Source organism: Panulirus ornatus, chromosome 4 (assembly GCF_036320965.1).
Source record: "Panulirus ornatus isolate Po-2019 chromosome 4, ASM3632096v1, whole genome shotgun sequence".
NCBI classification, from domain to species: domain Eukaryota; kingdom Metazoa; phylum Arthropoda; class Malacostraca; order Decapoda; family Palinuridae; genus Panulirus; species Panulirus ornatus.
Genome location: NC_092227.1, coordinates 70,393,507 through 70,418,509, shown reverse-complemented (window position 1 = coordinate 70,418,509; position 25,003 = coordinate 70,393,507). Strand labels below are relative to the sequence as shown.

The following is a 25,003-nucleotide window of genomic DNA, read 5'->3' as shown; positions in this document are numbered from 1 at the left end:
AGAGAGACCAATCTCACTTTTTACATTATATTTTCAAAGAAAAAGGTCGCTTGCATTTTTGTTGGTCTAATAACTATAGCTGCTTGCTTATAGAAAACGTGTATGGATAACTGTAATAAACATGAACATAGCTAGAGAACACACATCTGTTTGGAAACGTTTTCTTCTACCATCTCTCATTGGTGGCTTGACCACGTTTGACCCCCGCCTCCCTCTACAGCAGCATCACAGGACCCGATAAATGCTTCCTCCTCCTAACGTCAGCGCTACGGGACCACGGGAAACCTCGTCCCTCCTTTAACAGCTCCAAGCTCGGCAACGCCTCCATCCTCCTCTAGCACAAGCACAGTACCTCGTCCACGCTTATATCCTTCTATAGCACATCTAAGGACCTCAGCAGCGTCCCTTCATTCCTGCAGTACAACCAAGGACCTCGACAATGCCTCTTCCCTTTTGCAGCAGGATCATGGGACTTCTGCAACGCCTTCATACGCTTGTAACACAAGCACAGGACCATAGGAACACCTCTTTCCTGAAGTACAGCCAAAGGACCTCGTCAGCCTCAACTTCTTGCTGTTCATTCATAGGACCTCAGCAACAGTCTCCTCCTACAGCAGCACCGAGACCAGGTAGGAATCCATAGTCTAAGGCATTGATATTCTGGAAAAAAGGTACTATGTAGGTTAGAATCAGGGAAAATCTATGTTTCGGGGTTTAGGATCCATCACGTTTAGGAAAAAATTGGCGATCCCGATCAAGGAATGACTCCCTCGGTGCAGTGTCGCTTAGCTTAGTTGATATCGTACATACATACCAACAAAGGTACAACATTACTGCATATACACACTCCCAGTCTACCGAGGACTATAAATAAGGCACCACAAATCACGCTTTCAAATAATCACCAACAGCATTAAATGATTTGCACCATAGTCCTGCACACACTTCAGTATTCTCCGTCATTTCGAACTATCCTTTCCCCGACCCATTTTTCCTCTTCCCTAACCAAGTAAAATGGATATAGATAAAAAAAAAAAAAAAAGTGCATTAGCACGGGAGGGGTCTGCATTATCTCTTTTCGTATTCCTGTAACATTAGGCAGTAGGCGTTGATGTAAGTCTTGTCATGTCCTTATGCATATCAAAATAACATATTGATATGAGATGCCTTCAGTGCAGTATTATCAGCTGTAGCTTAAGACACGTGTCTTTGTAACCCTCTGTCAGTCATCGAGTTAAATAAGTCGTAACTTAGTTATATGACAATGTTGTGCTTCTGTGAAGTATCAGAGGATGAGCTGAATATAGTAGCACTTGATTCTAACAACGGTTGTCCAACAAAACATTGTGAATGTAAAGAGAAAGCAAAATTTATGCTATAAATATTGTAGCGAAGAAGGAAGAATGGGAAGCAGTTGACATTGAACTTTTTTCCATTTTATTCAAGAAAATGATCGCGTGGTATTTCAATATTGTTATATTATTCTGTGTCTGATGATCTTTGTATCGATATGTGCCGAGATCCTGGTAGTATTTTCTTGCAGCATGTTTTTTTAAGTAAGTCAAAAGTCTAGTGACATTCTCGAAATTTGGCAGTAATGGTTGGGGGAGGGTCGGTGTTGGCTCGGGTGGACAGCCCGCACCACCACAACACACAGTCTGGCCTGCCGCCTGAGAGGCACTACACCAGAGGGTTGCGTCATCTCGGTAACTACACTATTTAAACCTTCCTGTTACGATATGTGTCGGTGTGGAGTGCATGGTGGGGCCATGTGACCAGGAAGGAAAGGAGACGTCAAATTTATGGTGTAAGGTGACACAAGGTCAGGAGCTTGACTCGCTCCAGTGCTCTGCATAAGTCAGTATCAAGAATTCAGATTTTAAAAGTTTATTTCTGAAGAGAAAAGGACCTCCATCCACTTTACGAGGATATGCCAAAATTATAGTATTACCAGCTGTAACTGGCGACATACATAAGAGGCAGTGATAAACAGCCTTCCAGACACATCATCTCGTGTCTTTCACATCCCTAATGCATTTAAAGACCAGACAGCATTATTGATCATATCATCTGTAAAATGATCAATAGATAGATTAGAACACTGTATTTGTTAGGAGAGTTGGCCACAATATATTGTGTGTGAAGTAAATGACGTTAAAGTAGAAATGGTAAATGTGAAGTTAAGTGGGGCCACTTTATAAGTTTGAGATTTAAATTAAAAAAAAGAATTGCAGAGACATCTCAGTGGAGGCAGGAAGACCTCTCTGCTCATTTTGCCAGACTCGAGAAAGTTTAGGTAATTGCAAGAATGGTCATTTAAATAGTAAGACAGGTAAAAATGTGAAGTTTTGCAGGTTTGTATGCACTGGGTATAAAGAAATAGTGATTAAAAACTCATTTTTGTGAGAATTTTAAAAGATGATTGATCAGAATGACGTTTATGAGGAGAAAATGAGTTCAAGTACCACTTTTAGGATGGTACACTTTTACCCATTGAATATGAGTGATATTGTTTTGCAGTGGTAATATATTGTCAGCAGAATAGAACTGCAGTGTGATCAAGTAATTTCTTTTGTAAATAATGCAATAATGGTGAGGATTATGAAGGTGAGGGAAATTGTGGGGTAAATTATTGTAAAACTACGTGAAACATTTTTAGAGATCAACAGTATTATGAAAACCTTTGAGACTATTTGGAAAATTTCATGTACTTTGTACAATGTTTACATGCAGATATGTCACTGAGAACAGCACTTTTAAGTATAAATTTATACTTATTTCCTCTTTGAGCCGTTATATCATGAAGTTTTCTGTAATCAAAATATAACATGATATTCGGTTTTTGATGAATATGAAAATTTTTGTTGGTCACTATGTGTATGATTCAGAGCATTTGTTTCCTACCACCTTTCTTGAGAAAGTAAAGTTTTTAAAATTAACTAAAAAGCTGTTTGTGTTTGCTGCATGATCATGCACAATATGATTGGAAGTAAACTACCATAATTTTAAGTTTTGTTTTCAAATATGGTAAGTTCTGTTTGCTAAGGAGGTTTTTCCATTTCCCAGACTTCACTGCTGCATTATTTCTCGTAGATTAAGATGAAAGGTCTCATTCACATTGCATCACTTACTCTGTTTTATAAAAACTAGGTTACTATTACATTAATGGTTTGAATCATATTCCAAAGGGAATAGAGAAGTGACCCTAAACTGGTATGGTAAAAGTCTAATTTATCTTGACCATTATTAGTTTTGGATATAAAGTTATTTTGTTCTTCACTGCTAGTTCAATGTGTAGAGAATACATGAACAGTTGTGGGATATGAATTTAAGCATTATATTTTACTGAATGGTATTAATTTAGGCTAAAGAAGAGAGGGTTACATTTGTTGGGAAATTATGGTATTAAACATTCGTACGATAACACACATGCAAACTGTATAAAACATCAGCAGAACCAACAAAATGCTCATCTGTTAGCCAAAAATTGTAGTAGAAATATACCAACATTTAATTCTGCTGCTGGGACATATGGCAGTATGCTGTGTGATCTCTCGACATTCAGAACCGCTTATGCATTACTCAGTATGGATGTGACTGGTATTTTACTACTAGAATATTGAACTTTAAGATTAATCTTGACTGCTTGGGAATATTTTTTTTATCTATTTTTACCAAATTTTATATGCATTGAATATGAACTTGTTTTCACTGAAATATAATGCTCATATTCATGTTTGGCAACTGCTACTTCATTATCTTAGCATAACACTGAGTGAAAACATCACTCAGCTAGTAACAGTGTGGAGTTTAGAACATAGAACAGCTACTCCTGCTTTATCAAGAATGACTTGGATAATATTTTCTATCTCATGGTTAAAAGTTGATAGTGAGGGAAGGCTCTATCAAAGATCAGGGAGATTGTGGGGTTAATTGATTTATAAGTACTGTACTTTGGTAAAACAAATTGCAAATTAATGGAACTTTGAAAATCTCTCCTAACTTTTTGTTCCAGCCAGTGTTTATTTTCAATATTATTTGAAAATTATTAAATTTTTTGGTACTTTGATTACATGCAGTTTCTGGGCCATCATGTGAGTTTCTCAGTAGTCAAACACACAGACATGTTTCAATTCACAGAGTTCATATGACGGTATGTAATAAAATTACAAGATCATCAGTATACAGTAAGGTAAATCTCAGCTCCTTGATGATGTTAGGTTAGATATTCTAGGATCTATTGACTCGTATGGACGTGTATGTATATACATGTGTATGGGGGTGGGTTGGGCCATTTCTTTCGTCTGTGTCCTTGTGCTACCTCGCCAACGCGGGAGACAGCGACAAAGCAAAATAAAATAAATGAAATAATAAAAAATTGACTAGTAGAAATGCTTCATCTGTTTTGGTGTGTAATAACCCTTAGTATATTGTGCCTGATGAATGCAACCCTCCCAACTATCAACTTATACAACCACTTTATAACGATATAGTTTGTGTGTGGTACTTAAATTGAAATTTTACTTGATGTTTATTAACAGAAGAACATGAACAAAATCATTCTTCACATATTTTTTTTATTTCTAGCTTCAAATCAGTATTCCTGTGAAGTCATTAAAAAAGATAATGAAAGGAAAAAGTGGACCAAGGAAAGTATATAATTACCTTAGAAATAGTACAATTCTTAATTTGGCTGCCACCGTTCTCATACCTGGGGTAGATGACAAAGAATTCTACCTCCGTATTCCCTGCATGTCATAGAAGTGACTGAAGGGAGTGTGAGTGGTGGCTAGAAACCCTCCCCTTCTCGTATTTCAGTTTCTAAAAGGTGGAACAGAAGATGGAGCTAGGCAGGGAGTGCTCATCCTCCTTGAAGACTTAGACTTATGTGTTTAATTGTATGTGAATGCCACCGACATGAGAAGAAAGGAGAGAAAAGTAGTATGTTTGAGGACTGAAACCTGGATGCTCTGGCTCTGAGTGAAACAAAAGGAAAAAGGTCAGGGATTAGTGAGAGGACAAGAAATGGGAAGGGTTAGCACTACTGCTGAGGTGGAAGTTGTGGGAGTGTGCTAAAGGGTATGATAAAGTGAGCTCTAGACTGATGTGGGTAGAAATGAAAGTGGATTTCAAGAGATGGGTGATTTTTAGTGATAATGCACCTAGCATGAGAATAAAGACTATGAGAGGCATGTTTTAGGAATAGGTGAGTTAGTAAGTCAGCAGTTTTATGCAAGGTGTTGGGTGATTCAAATGTGGTGAGCAATGTGGCAGATAAGAATATGATTAGGGGGCATTGGGTATATAGTAATGTGAATGGCATTGATGAACAGCTTGTGGAGTTGTGTGATGAAAAAGGACTGGTGATTAGGAATACCTGGCTTAAAAAGAGGGACACACAAGCATACTTACGTGAGTAGGAAAGATGGTCAGCAGGCGTTATTGGATTACATATTAATTGATAGGTATATAAAAGAGAGAATTTTGGATGTGAATATGCTCAGAGTCACAGCTGGTGGGATGATAGATCATTATGTTGTGGAGGTAAGGTTGAAGATTTGTAGAGGTTTTTGGAAAAGAGAAAACTCGATGGGGATAGGAGAATGGTGAGAGTAAGTGAGCTTGGAAAAGAGCCTTGTGTGAAGAAATACCAGGAGAGATTAAGTGTGGAATGGCAAAAGGTGACAGTAAGTGAAACTAGGGGATTGCATGAGTAATATTAGGTAGGAAAGCAGTTCTGGCATGTGTGAGAGAAGTATGTGGCAAGCATAAGATAGGAGGTGGACAGGTTAGAAATGTTTGTGAGTGATGGGATGAAGTAGTGAAGTTGCTACTGAAAGAGTGAAGAGAAGTATATGGGTGATACAGGGAAGGAGAATATGATGTTTTGGAATGAAGTTGATAATGTGTAGAAACAGAGAACATTGGTAAAGGGAACAAATGGGGAAGTAGTAACAGGTGGTTATGAAGTGAGGAGGAGATGGAGTGAGTATTTTGAGGGACTTGATTTTTTTTTTTTTTTTCTTTCTCGATAGGGTGGCACATGTAGGGTGGTGAGAGTCTTATGTAAGATGAAATGTAGCAAGGCAGCTGGAGTGGATGATAGTGCAGTTGGATGTATTAAGAAAGGGGGAGACTCTGATGTTGATTGTTTAGTTTGGATTTTCATTGTATGTATTGATCATTGTAAGGTGCATAAGGATTGGCAGAATGTATATATGATGCCATGATATAAAGGCAAGGAGGATAAAGGTATTTAATTGAATTCTAGATATTCATAGACCAAGAACAGATAATCACATCATTGATTTGATATTTACAAATGATGCAGCGCTAGTCACAGTCACTGAATTATCCAAAATGAGTATCTTTAGAAGTGTCTGCATGTTGTAGGAATAGATAAAAAAAGAGTGAGTGTTAACAGAAAACAGATTGATTAGGGACTACTTCAGTTTTAACTTGGGCAGTATTGAATGAGACATTGCAAATAGCTTTATAGAGAATAAACTGGAATGAATTTCTTAATATATAAGTATTTCCTTATGAGCATAAAGCAGTTTATAGAATTGGTGCTTCACAAAAGAAATAATTATAATAAAAAGAGAAAAGATAGAAAGCAATGGATGAGTAGAATGGAATGAAAGAAAAATCTTAGGTATGCAACAAGAAGAGAAAAGGGGGAACTTTTTGAAGAAAAAACAAAAAAAGCTGACAGTGAAAAAATTAACACACAGAAAAGTACTAACATCAAATGAAGAAAAAAATTCAAATCATGAATATAAATCCAAAAGTGGTATATGCATTCAAGAACAAAGAAGTGAATAAAAATCATAGATTGGATCTTTTGGAGAAGGGGACTTTTATCTAAAGGAAAAACTGCGAACAAATCCCTGGGGAGAGGGAGAAAGAATACTTCCCACGTATTCCCTGCATGTCGTAGAAGGCGACTAGAAGGGAAGGGAGCGGGGGGCTGGAAATCCTCCCATCTCATTTTTTTTTTTTTTTCCTCCAAAAGAAAGAACAAAGAAGGGGGCCAGGTGAGGATATTCCTTCAAAGGCCTGGTTCTCTGTTCTTAACTCTACCTCGCAAATGCGGGAAATAGCGAATAGTATGAAAAAAACAAAAAAAAACTGCGAAATGTTAATCATCCAACATAAGTCAGTACTAAGCACAAGAGAGAATGAAGAAGCTGACATTATGATATTTAATGACTTTGATTAACATTTACCATACTTATATAGAAGCATGACAAAAGGAGAAGCATATGACCAACTAAAAGAGAACTCAACACAAGGACCAGGTGGAATCCAAACGATATTTCTGAAAAAGACTAAAGGAAGAATAGATAAACCATATGCTATACTTAGACAGAGCAGAGACCAACTTAGCATAGCAAATATACCCAAGATAGCACACAATACCAGATTCATAAAGGGGAACCAAAATGTTGCCATTTCACCCTCCTGCATGTTCAGACCCTGATTTATCAAAATCTTTTTCACTCCATCCTTCCATCTCTGTTTAGGTCTCCCCATTCTCCTTGTTCCCTCCAATTTAGACACATACTTTCTTTGTCAACCTTTCCTCACTCATCCTCTCCATATTTCCAAACCATTTCAGCACACCCTCATCAGCTCTCTCAACTACACTCTTTTTATTTCCACACCTCTCTCTTACCCTTTCATTATTTACTCAGTCAAACCACCTCCTACCTCATCTCCTCAAGCATTTCATTTCCAACACATCCATCTTCCTCTGCACAACCTTACCTATATCCCATGCCTCACATCCATATGATATTGTTTGGACTGCTATTCCTTCACACCTAGTAACCATTCTTGCCTTCCTAAATAGCGATCTCCCTTTCTACACATTGAGTGCTCTCAAAGCCTTCACCCCCTCACACACCATATGGCTCACTTCTACTTCCATGGTTCCTTTCGCTGCCATACCCACTTCCAGATATTGAAAACACTCACTCCATCTAATTTTTCTCCATTTAAACTCACACCCTAACTGACCTTCTCTCCAACAGCCCCTTCTAAACATAAATAGTGGCACCTGAACAAAGCTGATTGGGATGACTTACATAATTTCTTTTCTGACTTTCCGTGGGTGAATTACTATCTCGTATTTGGTGATGCTTCTGTCTCTGCCAGATGCAGAGCAAAGGTTATTCTTGCAGGAATGGAAGCATTTATCTCCTCTTCCTCCAAGACAACCTCTTCATCCAATCCATGGTTCAACTGTTCTTGTTCTGAGGCCATTTAGACAAGGGATCAGGCATATCAGGCTTGGAAAACTCTTCTTCCTCTGGCTCCCATTCAGCTTTCATCACTGCCCATAATTGCTGCAAGCTTGTTATATGTGAGGTGAACCATTCCTTTATTCAAAGGAAGTGCAATAACTTGGAAACCTAGTCCTAAATATACTTGTTTTAAGTGAAGACAGGCAGGAAATACCTTTTATATATTTATTTATTATACTTTGTCGCTGTCTCCCATGTTAGCTAAGTAGCGCAAGGAAACAGATGAAAGAATGGCCCAACCCACCCACATACACATGTATATACATACACGTCCACACATGCACATATACATACCTATACATCTCGATGTATACATATATACACACACAGACATATACATATATACACATGCACATAATTCATACTGTCTGCCCTTATTCATTCCCGTCACCACCCCCGCCACACATGAAATAACCCCCTCCCCCCCCGCATGTGTGCGAGGTAGCACTAGGAAAAGACAACAAAGGCCACATTCGTTCACACTCAGTCTCTAGCTGTCATGCAATAATGCACCGAAACCACAGCTCCCTCTCCACATGCAGGCCCCACAGAACTTTCCATGGTCAACCCCAGACACCTCACGTTCCCTGGTTCAATCCATTGACAGCACGTCGACCCCGGTATACCACATTGTTCCAATGCACTCTATTCCTTGCACACCTTTCACCCTCCTGCATGTTCAGGCCCCAATCACTCCAAATCTTTTTCGTTCCATCTTTCCACCTCCAATTTGGTTTCCCACTTCTCATTCACTTCACCTCTGACACATGTATCCTCTTTGTCAACCTTTCCTCACTCATTCTCTCCATGTGACCAAACCATTTCAAAACACCCCCTTCTGCTCTCTCAACCACACTCCTTTTATTACCACACATTTCTCTTACCCTTTCATTACTTACTCGATCAAACCACCTCACACCACATATTGTCCTCAAACATCTCATTTCCAGCACATCCACCCTCCTCCGCACAAATCTATCCAGGGAGGTAAGTTTGAATGGAGAAAAACTGGAGGAAGTAAAGTGTTTTAGATATCTGGGAATGGATCTGGCAGCGGATGGAACCATGGAAGCAGAAGTGAATCATAGGGTGGGGGAGGGGGCGAAAATCCTGGAAGCCTTGAAGAATGTGTGGAAGTCGAGAACATTATCTCGGAAAGCAAAAGTGGGTATGTTTGAAGGAATAGTGGTTCCAACAATGTATGGTTGCGAGGTGTGGGCTATGGATAGAGTTGTGCGCAGGAGGGTGGATGTGCTGGAAATGAGATGTTTGAGGACAATATGTGGTGTGAGGTGGTTTGATCGAGTAAGTAACGTAAGGGTAAGAGGGATGTGTGGAAATAAAAAGAGCGTGGTTGAGAGAGCAGAAGAGGGTGTTTTGAAATGGTTCGGGCACATGGAGAGAATGAGTGAGGAAAGATTGACCAAGAGGATATATGTGTCGGAGGTGGAGGGAACGAGGAGAAGTGGGAGACCAAATGGTAGGTGGAAAGATGGAGTGAAAGAGGTTTTGAGTGATCGGGGCCTGAGCATGCAGGAGGGTGAAAGGCGGGCAAGGAATAGAGTGAATTGGATCGATGTGGTATACCGGGGTTGATGTGCTGTCAGTGGATTGAATCAGGGCATGTGAAGCGTCTGGGGTAAACCATGGAAAGTTGTGTGGGGCCTGGATGTGGAAAGGGAGCTGTGGTTTCGGCCATTATTGCATGACATCTAGAGACTGAGTGTGAATGAATGGGGCCTTTGTTGTCTTTTCCTAGCGCTACCTCGCACACATGAGGGGGGAGGGGGATGGTATTCCATGTGTGGCGAGGTGGCGATGGGAATGAATAAAGGCAGACAGTGTGAATTGTGTGCATGGGTATATACGTATGTGTCTGTGTGTATATATATATGTACATTGAGATGTGTAGGTATGTATATTTGCGTGTGTGGACGTGTATGTATATACATGTGTATGGGGGTGGGTTGGGCCATTTCTTTCGTCTGTCTCCTTGCGCTACCTCGCAAACGCGGGAGACAGCGACAAAGCAAAATAAATGTATAAATAAATACATAAAAAGAGAAAACACCTTGCCACATACCTTCGGAAACAGCATGGTAGAGAAGTTTGAGTGTGCATTGGACAAGTGCCTGCAAAGTGTAATAGATTATAGTCTTTAGTTTACTTCAAAGGTTTTATTTCTGACCTGTAAGTGTCAAGAGAGAGGACATCTTCACTGCCTCCTCATCTTTACAACACTGATTCTTATGACAGCCATGGGAATGATATGAATGATCATCTTCAGGACTTTCTCATCTTCACATTAAGGCTGTAGGGCCCATGTAGGCCTGAGGGATGTGGCTTCCAACTGCTTGGTAGACCAATGACCCATTCCAGCAGCCTGAGCCTAGCATGGGCTTTGGGGGCATAGTCCCCCAAAGGATTTAACAAAGCATTTACTAGGTAAGATACCAGATGTGTTATAAATTGACAGTTATTTCAGGGGAGTAGCTATTGGGGAAAAAAAATACTAGGTACATGAATGAGTGGAGTGTTAGCAATCGAGGGCGACAGCAACATCCAACAAACAAGTTTTGTGCTGAGTGTTTCATGCTATCTTCGCCATCATAACAAAATCTTGTAACAGGTACTTGTAGGTAACCACCCTCTGGCTCACTTCAGCTCCCAAGGTTCCATTCAGTGCCATATTCACTCTTTACTTAAGATACTCCACTTTCTCTAGGTTCTATCAGTTTAGTCTCACACTCCAGCTAGTCTCTCTCTCTCTCCTGTGCTAAACTTGATAACCTTTCTTTTATTCATGTACTCTCAACTTACTCCTTTCGGACACTCCCAGACTCAGAAAACAGCATCAGCAGATTTTCACTTTGATCTGTCACCTGGACCCCGACCCCATACAGATTGTATACACACCCCCCCCCCTCTCTCTCTCTCTCTCTCTCTCTCTCTCTCTCTCTCTCTCTCTCTCTCTCTCTCTCTCTCTCTCTCTCTCTTGCATTTACTTTCTTTACCACCCCATTCATAAACAGGTTAAACAGGCATGGTGACATTAGAAACTCCCTAACCTACCAAAGACTCATTTTCACGTAGAACCACTCACCCCCATCTTCCTATTGTCACACACCTTTTTATCTTGATAATAACTCCTCACTGCTTCTTGGAGCTTTCCTCCCGCATCATTTGTCTGTAACAACTTCCTCAAAGTGTATTTGTCATTCCTATTGCACACTATCTTCAGATCCTTAAATGCCACAAACACATCCTTCTGCATCTGGATAAGCCATTTTAAGAAGAGTAACTCCCATGTTTTGATTTCCAGTAGGTTTTTAGATGATCTTCAGCAAAGGGTTTTTGTAAGTCATGGACAATGTAGACTGTGATACTTTTTGATAACACTAAGTCTCTAGACACACATACCAAAGACATGACTGCAGTCAACAGCAAACAGCTGTGTATATATAATGAGTTAGTTGTGTTATGAAAGCTTCAACTAACTTACATTTCAGGGTCATGAGTAACCTATAACATGGCCTGCCTCAGAATAAGTTTGCCGTGAGCATCTGCAAAAAGAAAGAAAAAGTGCACAGATATTGATTACTTAGTGAAAACTATTTACATTTGCATTCTTCATCTGAGTCATATAAAAATATTCTTGTTCATCATCTGAAAGTTACTACAAGCAGTCGTAATTTCATTTAAAAGTAAAATTGCATCATTGATTTTACTGTTCGTTTTACTGAAGTTATCTGTATACCTGAAATGAGGCATAAAGATGTAATAAAAGAGGGAGGAATATTTAGGAAACTAATGGGGCTATTAAATGTGGTGATTTTATAGCCTCTTATTCTTTGTATATTGTCTCCTTTCTAGGCCATGAGGAAAGGGTGTTTTGCAACTATATATGGGAATATTCAGATGAAGTTACATCTGCAAATTTAGGCATGTCAAATGGCAGTATTTACATTTAAAGCTGTTTTATAATGTCTGACTTTGGTCATTTTCACATAGTTAGAATATTGAACTTGTGCATAAGCCAGGTTTCTGTTTTGTACATATATGTGGACAGACTTTTATTTGGATTACTTTGGAAAAGTGATGTCAATAAAAGGATGAAAGGTATGGGGTTTTAAGTGAATGATAGTCAGAACATATAAAAGGATACTTTTCTTGAAAAAGTTCACTGGCAAAGAACTGAGTGATATTCAAGACACAGTACATAAAGACAACACTAAGCTAAGTTTTACTGAAAGACTTGAGTAGACAACAGTTGACCTCATATATACCTCTGAAAACCTGCAAATCCTGAATGAAAAATATATGGATGTGAGAGTTTCAGTGGTTATCAAATTGCACTCCTCTGACCCAGGTAGCTATCTTTTCTTTCTGTCTCACTAACACATGAACTACTGGTATTCTGTTAAATGTACAGTCTCTCCTTGTCATATGTAACATTTGACAACACTCAATTCATGCAGCTCATTCTTCATAACTCTAGATTTTCCTGCAGTGTGCACTATGCGCTAGCCCTGCCTTTTAGCAAAATGATAGGAGCAGTAGATAGAAGTAGGAACATTTAGGCAGGATTATTAGGTAGAAACATTAGGTAAAAGTAGTAGGTAGGAGCATTAGATACTAGTCATTAGGAATATTAGTTAGGAGCCTTTGCAAACACTGTGCTAGACTTGCCCTCTGCCACTCCCTGTTAAGGGTGAGGCACTAAAGGCTAAGAAGCTTAGATGGAGTTCTTTAGTTATGGAGAATCTGTTGCCATGGCCACCCTTTTGAAAAGGTGTCAGAGATATTAATAGATAGATGTACCCCATGCCTCTATACAATATTATTGCTAGTATCTCAATTGTTTTTATTTTTTTTCCTTGTTAGAAGTTATTTTTAAGAGATATTAATGTTAGATGTGGAAACTTTATGATTTTGCCATGATAAAAAAGTAGTAAAATAGGATCGCAAACATTTTGTCTTTTTTCTTGAGAAATTGCACTCCTTGGAAATGCAGCAGAAAATTAATTCTGCTACCTAAAAGTTTAGAAAAACTTATAGATGATTTTGATAACTGTTCTCTCTTTAACATTAAATTGATCTTTGTAATATCAGCTTTTTGATAAGCTACAATTTTTACATTGCATGCTAAGAAACATATACCTGCACAACTTTTTATATGGTGTTTGATACTCCAGGCACCATGCTGTGGACGGTGGAGCTGGAAGGTGGCCCACAGCGTGTTAATCATGCTGCCGTTCCTGTAGGAGAAAAAATATACTCTTTTGGGGGCTATTGTACAGGTGAAAACTATCGAGCTTTACGAAACATGGATGTACATGTGTTAGACACAGGTAAGTGTTATGAAAGAATTTGAGTCTCAGACATTTTTTTTCGCAATAACTCAGACATGTAAAGATGGGGGCCACATCAACGTAACATCGTTGGAAAGATGGATGGAAGGAATGTAGACAACAGCTTGTGTAGACTGATGATGGTATTGATATTCCACAAGATTACTGATGATGTTACCAAAATTGTTGCATTGTTTTGGATTCATTGCAAACAATGTTGGTATCATGTTGGCTACATTATCAGCATTGTTGTGGCACATTCAGGAACATGTCTCCATTTAATTGTAATCGTGTTGGTACCATATAACTCTCTCTCGATGATGAGATTATTGTTGGCAACTCTGGTCATCTTTGGTCCAGACTTTTGACAATATTGTTCCGAATGTTGTTGCTTTGGTGTAGACATGCTTGCATTTAACATTGCTGCAAACTCATTTGTTAGCTTTTGTCCAGAATGTTTACAACAATGTTCCTAATGCTGTTCTATTGGTATGGACATGATTTCAGCACATGATAACAGTAACCAGTACATATTTTTTTTTTTTTTTTTTTTTTTTTGCCGCTGTCTCCCGCGTTTGCGAGGTACATATTACAAACAGTATTTGTGTTTGGTGTGGCCCCATCTTTATGTTTTACCACACAAATTTAAGTATTTAGTTGTCACAGGAATTTTGGTATGTGTACTATGTGTGAAACAGTATGCTCCAGGAAATCATTAATTTTCTTTTTCAGTATAAGATACAAAATTGATGTTTCAGAAATACCTTTCAGTTTGTTGGAGTTCAGAAAATTAAGACTTTTTAAAAAAAAGGATAGAAATAGCAAACTGGTTAAATTCATCTGTGCAGAAATGCACTCTAAATTTCTCTCCTTTCCTGCAGTTGAATTTCAGAATACTACAATTCAACCATACAGTAAAATATACATGGGCATAACCTTAACTTCTATTCTGTCCTGGACTCCCCTCATAGTGAGCCTCACGAAACTCTTTCCCAAGAGCTTGGGATGTAATACAGTTGTCAGAATTAATGTTCTTTTTTGGGTGTACCATATCCACATGGGTTTCATTTGCCATGGTATAGGATTTTCTTTGCATCCCCTGGTTGGCTTTAGTTTTGCTGCTTTCTACCCTTGAGTGGAATCAAAAGCCTTCTGCTTAACTCACTCTCTTGGTATTACCTATCTTCAACCATACCTCTCCTCCTGGAGTGATATAGCTGCCATTTCTTGGCATGGGTTTTTAACATACATATGGAGGGAGTGATAAGAGAGATCAAAGCAAAATTAGGGAAAGAGGGTGCAGAGATGGAATGAGGTGGTGATGTATGGTTGCTGGTGACAAGGCTGTTTGCAGATGATATTTTCTACTGAGAGTTGCAAAAGGTTGTGTGTTTTTGGTGTGTTTAAGCGTAGACAATTAAATGCAAGTGAAAGTAATGTGTTTGAAATGAAATAGAGTGAAAGTATAGATTTTGCAAAACCCAGAGTGAACAAGAATGTGCACTAAACTGTGTTATATATATGGCTGAGAAAGAGTGGAAGAGGTGACAAGAGGTTGTTATATATATATGGAGGAGAAAGAGTGGAAGAGGTGACAAGAGATATCTTGGGTAAGTTTTATGGTATGGAAGAAGAGATGTGGGAGAGAGCAGTAAAGGGTAGAAGAGTCATTGGGTCCCTTAATACAATAATTAAGGTTAGAAGTGTTAAGTATGGTAGTGAAGAAACGATTAAGGGACAGCACAGTCCTCCATACCCTGACCTATATAGCTGAAACATGTACATGGAGTGAATCACAGAGCTCAAGAATCTAGGTTGTGGAAATTAGTTGTTTGAGAGGAGAGTGTGGTATGAGTAAATGTAATGAAGGAAGAGATTAGGCTGTGTATGAGAGATTTGGTATGGCAGGGAATGCAAAGGGTATGAATTTTGGAGTGGTCAGGTGGGTGAAACACAATAATTTGAGGTGGTTTGGGTATGTAGAAAGAATGCAAGAGGGAGAGTTTCCAAGGAAAGTGTATGATAGGACAGTTAAAGGGGTTGATGCGGGAGGAAGACCACCCATAACATGGGGAAATAGAGTGGATGAGGACTGGAGAGAGAGAAATGTGGAAGAATGCATAGAATGGTGTATGCAAGGGAGGTATGTTAGGACAGGTGGAGGTAAGTGTGGCTACCTACATGATGGAAGTTCCCAGGAAGAATGAGTGTGAGAGAGATACTACAGAAAAGGGTGAATGTGTTAGAAATGTGTGGTTTGAGGAGGTTGAAAAAGAAGTGATAAGGTTAGAGAGAGATGTAGTAATAAGAAGAGTATGGTATGCTGCAATGGTTTGGTCATGTGGAGAGAATGAGTAAGAGGTGGTTGACTGAGAAAGTGTATGTGCCAAAAGTGGAAGGGACAAGGAGGAGGGGGAAACTAGTTAGGAGATGGAAGGATGAAATAAAAGATGTTTTGAGTCCTTAGGACCTTAACATGCAGAAGGGTGTGAGACATGCTTGTGATAGATTCATGGAATTAGTATACATCCAGGATTTTTTAGTGTATAAAATGAGGAAAAACTCGAGAAGGGAATTAATGAGTTTTGTGTTATATGTCAAGTATTATGTAGAAGATGGAGAGAGTGTGTGTTTATGATTAGATACTAAGTGTGTTTATGATTAGATACTAAGAACCTATATGTAGGTGAAGCAAAGAGAAAAAACAGCATCCTGGAACATGACAGACACTGCAGACACCCACTGTGATACCACCACTAATCTTACATATAACCAGGTAGCAGTCCCTCTGTGATTCTTAGTTGCAATGCTGAATATGAAAATTTTATAGTTGGCATTTGTTTATTCTAAATCTAAAGCCTTTTGTCAAAGAATCTAACGATGATAAGCGTGATAATTCTATTATAATTTTCAATTATTTTTCTTTTCAGTAACATACAGATGGAAAGCTATTGAAATTCGGCAAGACCGGAAGACTGTACCATTCCAGAGATATGGTCATACAGCTGTAGCATTTGGTCATTTAGTATATGTGTGGGGAGGACGAAATGACAATACAGCTTGTAATATACTGTATTGTTTTGACACAAGTAAGTAAACATAATTTTTTTGTTGCTTCTTATGCAGCTGAGAAGTGTGAATTATGTTTATGAGAAAAGGGTAAAAAGTTAAAACATTTGATAATGAGCATTTCATACGTGTAAGATGATATTGGGATGGAACTGCCAAAGAATGTGCTGACATGAATACATATGATATAGCCTTAGAGAGATCATCAGAAGATTTTTGGTGATCAAGGAAACTTGGTTTCACGCCATGCTTTCTTCACACAGGTCTTCTTTCCAATCTCAATTACTCTTTTCTCCCTGACATTGTTTCATCTTTCAAAAACCTCTACAAACCTTCACCCTCACCTTCACAAGATAGTGGTCAGACATCCTGCCAATACTTCCTGCCAGGCTCCTTTTGTTGTCGCATTTGGAAATTGAGATACAAGAAGGGGAGGGTTTCCAGCCCCCCACTCCCACCCCCTTTAGTTGCCTCCTATGAGATGCTGGGAATACAAAGGTGGAATTAGTTCTCCCCAATATATATTATTTATTCATATTTATTATACTTGGTTGCCATATCCTGTGTCAGTGAGGTAGTGCCAGGAAACTGACAAAGAGTGGCCCATCCCCTTATATACACACATAATGGGGATAGGGGAGAAAAAATGTTTCCCACGTATACCCTGCATGTCATAGAAGGCGACTAAAAGGGGAGAGGGGGGGGGGGCTGGAAATCTTCCCCTCCCAGTTTTAATCTTCCAGATGGAGGAACAGAGAAATGGGCCAAGTGAGGATATTCCCTTTAAGGCTCACTTCTGTGTTCTTACACTACCTCGCTAACTCAGGATAAGGCGAGTATGTATGAAAAAATATTATACTTATTATACTTAGTCGCTGTCTCCCGGGTTAGCGAGGTAGCGCAAGGAAACGGATGAAAGAATGGCCCAACCTACCCACTATTCCTTCAAACATTCCCATTTTTGCTCTCCGAGATAACGTTTTCACCTTCCATACATTCTTCAATGCTCCCAGAACCTTTGCCCCCTCCTTCACCCTGTGACTCACTTCTGCTTCCATGGTTCCATCTGCTGCTAAATCCACTCCCAGATATCTAAAACACTTCACTTCCTCCAGGTTTTCTCCATTCAAACATACATTTCCAATTTACTTGTCCCTCAACCCTACTGAACCTCGTAACCTTGCTCTTATTCACATTTACTCTTGACTTTCTTCTTTCACACACTTTACCAAACTCAGTCACCAACCTCTGCAAGGAGAATGTTTTGATAAATAGAGAAGAGGTTGTGAAAGCTTTGCAAAAGATGAAAGCTGGTAAGGCTGTGGGTTTGGATGATATTGCAGTGGAATTTATTAAAAATGGGGGCGACTGTGTTTCTGAATGGTTTATAAGGATATTCAGTGTATGTATGGTTCATGGTGAAGTGCCTGAGTGTTGTCAGAATGCATGCATAGTACCATTGTACAAAGGCAAAGGGGATAAAGGTGAGTGTTCCAATTACAGAGGTATAAATATGTTGAGTATTCCTGGGAAATTATGTGGGAGGGTATTGATTGAGAGGGGTAAAGGCATGTACAGAGCATCAGATTGGGGAAGAGCTGTGTGGTTTCAGAAGTGGTAGAGGATGTGTGGATTGGGTGTTTGCTTTGAAGAATGTATGTGAGAAATACTTAGAAAAACAGATGTATTTGTATGTAGCATTTATGGATGTGGAGAAGGCATATGACAGGGTTGCTAGAGATGCTTTGTGGAAGGTTTTAAGAGTATATGGCGTGAGAGGTAAGTTGCTAGAAGCAGTGAAAAGTTTTTAGCAAGGATGTAAGGCATGTGTATGAGTAGGAGGAGAGGAAAGTGATTGATGCCCAGAGAATGTTGGTTTGTGGCAGGAGTGTGTGATGTCTCCATGGTTGTTTAATATGAATATTGATGGAATGGTTAGTGAGGTGAATGCAAGAGTTTTGGAGAGAGGGACAAGTATGCAGTCTGTCATGGATGAGAGGGCTTGGGAAGTGAGTTAGTTGTTGTTCGCTGATGGTATAGCACTTGTGGCTGATTTGGGTGAGAAACTGCAGAAGTTGGTGACTGAGTTTGGTAAAGTATGTGATAGAGGGAATTTGAGAGTCAATGTGAATAAGAGCAAGGTTATTAGGTTCAGTAGGGTTGAGGGACAAGTTTACTGGGAGGTAAGTTTGAATGGAGAAAAACTGGAGGGAGTGAAGTGTTTTAGATATCTGGGAGTGGACTTAGCAGCGAATGGAACCATGGAAGCGGAAGTGAGTCACGGGGGGGTGAAGGTTCTGGGAGTATTAAAGAATGCATGGAAGGTGAGAACATTATCTCGGAGAGCAAAAATGGTTATGTTTGAGGGAATAGTGGTTCCATCAATGTTATATAGTTGCTAGGCATGGGGTATGGATAGGGGTGTGCAGAGGAGGATGGATGTGTTGGAAATGAAATGTTTGAGGACAATATGTGGTGTGAGTTGGTTTGATCGAGTAAATAATGAAAGGTTAAGAGAGATGTGTGGTTATAAAATGAGTGTGGTTGAGAGAGCAGAAGAGGGTGTGTTGAAATGGTTTGGACACGTGGAGAGAATGAGTGAGGAAAGATTGACAGAGAGGACATATGTGCAGAGTTGGAGGGAAGAAGTAGAAGTGGGAGACCAAATTGGAGGTGGAAAGATGGAGTGAAAAAGATTTTGAGTGATTGAGGCCTGAACATACAGGAGGGTGAGAGGCTTGCAAGGAATAGAGTGAATTGGAACAAAGTGGTATACCAGGGTCGATGTGCTGTCAGTGGATTGAATCAGGGCATGTGAAGCATCTAGGGTAAACCATGGAAAGGTCTGTGGAGCCTGGATGTGGAAAGGGAGCTGTGGTTTCAGTGCATTACACATGACAGCTACAGATTGAGTGTGAACAAATGTGGCTGTTTTTGTCTGTTCCTGGCACTAACTCACTGGAAGGGGGTGGGGATGCTGTTTCCTGTGTGGTGGGGTGGTGATGGGAATGGATGTCGGTAGCAAGTATGAGTATGTACATGTGCACATATGTATATGTCTATGTATGTGTATGTATACATTGAAATGTATTTTTTTTTTTTTTTTCTTTTTGCTTTGTCACTGTCTCCCGCGTTTGCGAGGTAGCGCAAGGAAACAGACGAAAGAAGTGGCCCAACCCACCCCCATACACATGTATATACATACGTCCACACACGCAAATATACATACCTACACAGCTTTCCATGGTTTACCCCAGACGCTTCACTTGCCTTGATTCAATCCACTGACAGCACGTCAACCCCGGTATACCACATTGCTCCAATTCACTCTATTCCTTGCCCTCCTTTCACCCTCCTGCATGTTCAGGCCCTGATCACACAAAATCTTTTTCACTCCATCTTTCCACCTCCAATTTGGTCTCCCTCTTCTCCTCGTTCCCTCCACCTCCGACACATATATTCTCTTGGTCAATCTCTCCTCACTCATTCTCTCCATGTGCCCGAACCATTTCAAAACACCCTCTTCTGCTCTCTCAACCACGCTCTTTTTATTTCCACACATCTCTCTTACCCTTACGTTACTTACTCGATCAAACCACCTCACACCACACATTGTCCTCAAACATCTCATTTCCAGCACATCCATCCTCCTGCGCACAACTCTATCCATAGCCCACGCCTCGCAACCATACAACATTGTTGGAACCACTATTCCTTCAAACATACCCATTTTTGCTTTCCGAGATAATGTTCTCGACTTCCACACATTCTTCAAGGCTCCCAGAATTTTCGCCCCCTCCCCCACCCTATGATCCACTTCCGCTTCCATGGTTCCATCCGCTGCCAGATCCACTCCCAGATATCTAAAACACTTCACTTCCTCCAGTTTTTCTCCATTCAAACTCACCTACCAATTGACTTGACCCTCAACCCTACTGTACCTAATAACCTTGCTCTTATGCACATTTACTCTTAACTTTCTTCTTTCACACACTTTACCAAACTCAGTCACCAGCTTCTGCAGTTTCTCACATGAATCAGCCACCAGCGCTGTATCATCAGCGAACAACAACTGACTCACTTCCCAAGCTCTCTCATCCCCAACAGACTTCATACTTGCCCCTCTTTCCAAAACTCTTGCATTCACCTCCCTAACAACCCCATCCATAAACAAATTAAACAACCATGGAGACATCACACACCCCTGCCGCAAACGTACATTCACTGAGAACCAATCACTTTCCTCTCTTCCCACACGTACACATGCCTTACATCCTCGATAAAAACTTTTCACTGCTTCTAACAACTTGCCTCCCACACCGTATATTCTTAATACCTTCCACAGAGCATCTCTATCAACTCTATCATATGCCTTCTCCAGATCCATAAATGCTACATACAAATCCATTTGCTTTTCTAAGTATTTCTCACATACATTCTTCAAAGCAAACACCTGATCCACACATCCTCTACCACTTCTGAAACCACACTGCTCTTCCCCAATCTGATGCTCTGTACATGCCTTCACCCTCTCAATCAATATCCTCCCATATAATTTACCAGGAATACTCAACAAACTTATACCTCTGTAATTTGAGCACTCACTCTTATCCCCTTTGCCTTTGTACAATGGCACTATGCACGCATTCCGCCAATCCTCAGGCACCTCACCATGAGTCATACATACATTAAATAACCTTACCAACCAGTCAACAATACAGTCACCCCCTTTTTTAATAAATTCCACTGCAATACCATCCAAACCTGCTGCCTTGCCGGCTTTCATCTTCCGCAAAGCTTTCACTACCTCTTCTCTGTTTACCAAATCATTTTCCCTAACCCTCTCACTTTGCACACCACCTCGACCAAAACACCCTATATCTGCCACTCTATCATCAAACACATTCAACAAACCTTCAAAATACTCACTCCATCTCCTTCTCACATCACCACTACTTGTTATCACCTCCCCATTTGCGCCCTTCACTGAAGTTCCCATTTGCTCCCTTGTCTTACGCACTTTATTTACCTCCTTCCAAAACATCTTTTTATTCTCCCTAAAATTTAATGATACTCTCTCACCCCAACTCTCATTTGCCCTTTTTTTCACCTCTTGCACCTTTCTCTTGACCTCCTGTCTCTTTCTTTTATACATCTCCCACTCAATTTCATTTTTTCCCTGCAAAAAATCGTCCAAATGCCTCTCTCTTCTCTTTCACTAATACTCTTACTTCTTCATCCCACCACTCACTACCCTTTCTAATCAACCCACCTCCCACTCTTCTCATGCCACAAGCATCTTTTGCGCACCATCACTGATTCCCTAAATACATCCCATTCCTCCCCCACTCCCCTTACTTCCATTGTTCTCACCTTTTTCCATTCTGTACTCAGTCTCTCCTGGTACTTCCTCACACAAGTCTCCTTCCCAAGCTCACTTACTCTCACCACCCTCTTCACCCCAACATTCACTCTTCTTTTCTGAAAACCCATACAAATCTTCACCTTAGCCTCCACAAGATAATGATCAGACATCCCTCCAGTTGCACCTCTCAGCACATTAACATCCAAAAGTGTCTCTTTCGCGCGCCTGTCAATTAACACGTAATCCAATAACGCTCTCTGGCCATCTCTCCTACTTACATAAGTATACTTATGTATATCTCGCTTTTTAAACCAGGTATTCCCAATCATCAGTCCTTTTTCAGCACATAAATCTACAAGCTCTTCACCATTTCCATTAACAACACTGAACACCCCATGTATACCAATTATTCCCTCAACTGCCACATTACTCACCTTTGCATTCAAATCACCCATCACTATAACCCGGTCTCGTGCATCAAAACCACTAAGACACTCATTCAGCTGCTCCCAAAACACTTGCCTCTCATGATCTTTCTTCTCATGCCCAGGTGCATATGCACCAATAATCACCCATCTCTCTCCATCAACTTTCAGTTTTACCCATATTAATCGAGAATTTACTTTCTTTCATTCTATCACATACACACACAACTCCTGTTGTATATGTATGTATATATGCGTGTATGGGCATTTATGTATACATATATATATATATATATATATATATATATATATATATATATATATATATTTTTTTTTTTTTTTTTTTTTTTTTTTTTATACTTTGTCGCTGTCTCCCGCGTTTGCGAGGTAGCGCAAGGAAACAGACGAAAGAAATGGCCCAACCCCCCCCATACACATGTACATACACACGTCCACACACACAAATATACATACCTACACAGCTTTCCATGGTTTACCCCGGACGCTTCACATGCCTTGATTCAATCCACTGACAGCACGTCAACCCCGGTATACCACATCGATCCAATGGTTGGGCCATTTCTTTCGTCTGTTTCCTTGCGCTACCTCGCAAACGCGGGAGACAGCGACAAAGCAAAATGAAATATTAATAGCTTCACATGCCTTGATTCAATCCACTGACAGCACGTCAACCCCTGTATACCACATCGCTCCAATTCACTCTATTCCTTGCCCTCCTTTCACCCTCCTGCATGTTCAGGCCCCGATCACACAAAATCTTTTTCACTCCATCTTTCCACCTCCAATTTGGTCTCCCTCTTCTCCTCGTTCCCTCCACCTCCGACACATATATCCTCTTGGTCAATCTTTCCTCACTCATTCTCTCCATGTGCCCAAACCATTTTAAAACACTCTCTTCTGCTCTCTCAACCACGCTCTTTTTATTTCCACACATCTCTCTTACCCTTACGTTACTTACTCGATCAAACCACCTCACACCACACATTGTCCTCAAACATCTCATTTCCAGCACATCCATCCTCCTGCGCACAACTCTATCCATAGCCCACGCCTCGCAACCATACAACATTGTTGGAACTACTATTCCTTCAAACATACCCATTTTTGCTTTCCGGGATAATGTTCTCGACTTCCACACATTTTTCAAGGCTCCCAAAATTTTCGCCCCCTCCCCCACCCTATGATCCACTTCCGCTTCCATGGTTCCATCCGCTGACAGATCCACTCCCAGATATCTAAAACACTTCACTTCCTCCAGTTTTTCACCATTCAAACTCACCTCCCAATTGACTTGACCCTCAGCCGTACTGTACCTAATAACCTTGCTCTTATTCACATTTACTCTTAACTTTCTTCTTCCACACACTTTACCAAACTCCGTCACCAGCTTCTGCAATTTCTCACATGAATCCGCCACCAGCGCTGTATCATCAGCGAACAACAACTGACTCACTTCCCAAGCTCTCTCATCCCCAACAGACTTCATACTTGCCCCTCTTTCCAAGACTCTTGCATTTACCTCCCTAACAACCCCATCCATAAACAAATTAAACAACCATGGAGACATCACACACCCCTGCCGCAAACCTACATTCACTGAGAACCAATGACTTTCCTCTCTTCCTACACGTACACATGCCTTACATCCTCGATAAAAACTTTTCACTGCTTCTAACAACTTGCCTCCCACACCATATATTCTTAATACCTTCCACAGAGCATCTCTATCAACTCTATCATATGCCTTCTCCAGATCCATAAATGCTACATACAAATCCATTTGCTTTTCTAAGTATTTCTCACATACATTCTTCAAAGCAAACACCTGATCCACACATCCTCTACCACTTCTGAAACCACACTGCTCTTCCCCAATCTGATGCTCTGTACATGCCTTCACCCTCTCAATCAATACCCTCCCATATAATTTACCAGGAATACTCAACAAACTTATACCTCTGTAATTTGAGCACTCACTCTTATCCCCTTTGCCTTTGTACAATGGCACTATGCACGCATTCCGCCAATCCTCAGGCACCTCACCATGAGTCATACATACATTAAATAACCTTACCAACCAGTCAACAATACAGTCACCCCCTTTTTTAATAAATTCCACTGCAATACCATCCAAACCTGCTGCCTTGCCGGCTTTCATCTTCCGCAAAGCTTTTACTACCTCTTCTCTGTTTACCAAATCATTTTCCCTAACCCTATATATATATATATATATATATATATATATATATATATATATATATATATATATATATATATATTTCTTTTCTTTTCATACTTGTTTGCTGTTTCCCACATTAGTGAGGTGGCACCAGGAAGAAATGAAATGAAGAATGGCTCTATTTGTTTTCATTCATTCTCTAGCATTCATCTGTATTGCACTGAAACTATAGCTGTCTATCCATAACCAGGCCTCTCAGACCTTTCCATGGTTTCCCCTCACTG

The 25,003-nt window shown here is 40.1% G+C and overlaps 1 protein-coding gene across 3 annotated transcripts in view; it reads left to right on the top strand.

Moving 5' to 3' along the window:
- Window positions 1-324: 324 nt before the first annotated feature.
- LOC139767177 (kelch domain-containing protein 3) overlaps window positions 325-25,003 on the top strand; it is a 71,726-nt gene continuing 47,047 nt past the window's right edge. Inside the window, exons 1-3 of one of the 3 annotated variants that reach the window (XM_071696221.1) lie at window positions 325-629; window positions 13,505-13,660; window positions 16,591-16,749. In XM_071696221.1, the coding sequence (XP_071552322.1) occupies window positions 440-629; window positions 13,505-13,660; window positions 16,591-16,749 (505 nt within the window). In that variant the 5' untranslated portion in view covers window positions 325-439. Of the gene's footprint in view, window positions 630-1,582; window positions 1,707-10,624; window positions 10,755-13,504; window positions 13,661-16,590; window positions 16,750-25,003 lie in introns of those variants that run through there. The other 2 variants (XM_071696231.1, XM_071696240.1) reach the window with 2 other exon arrangements.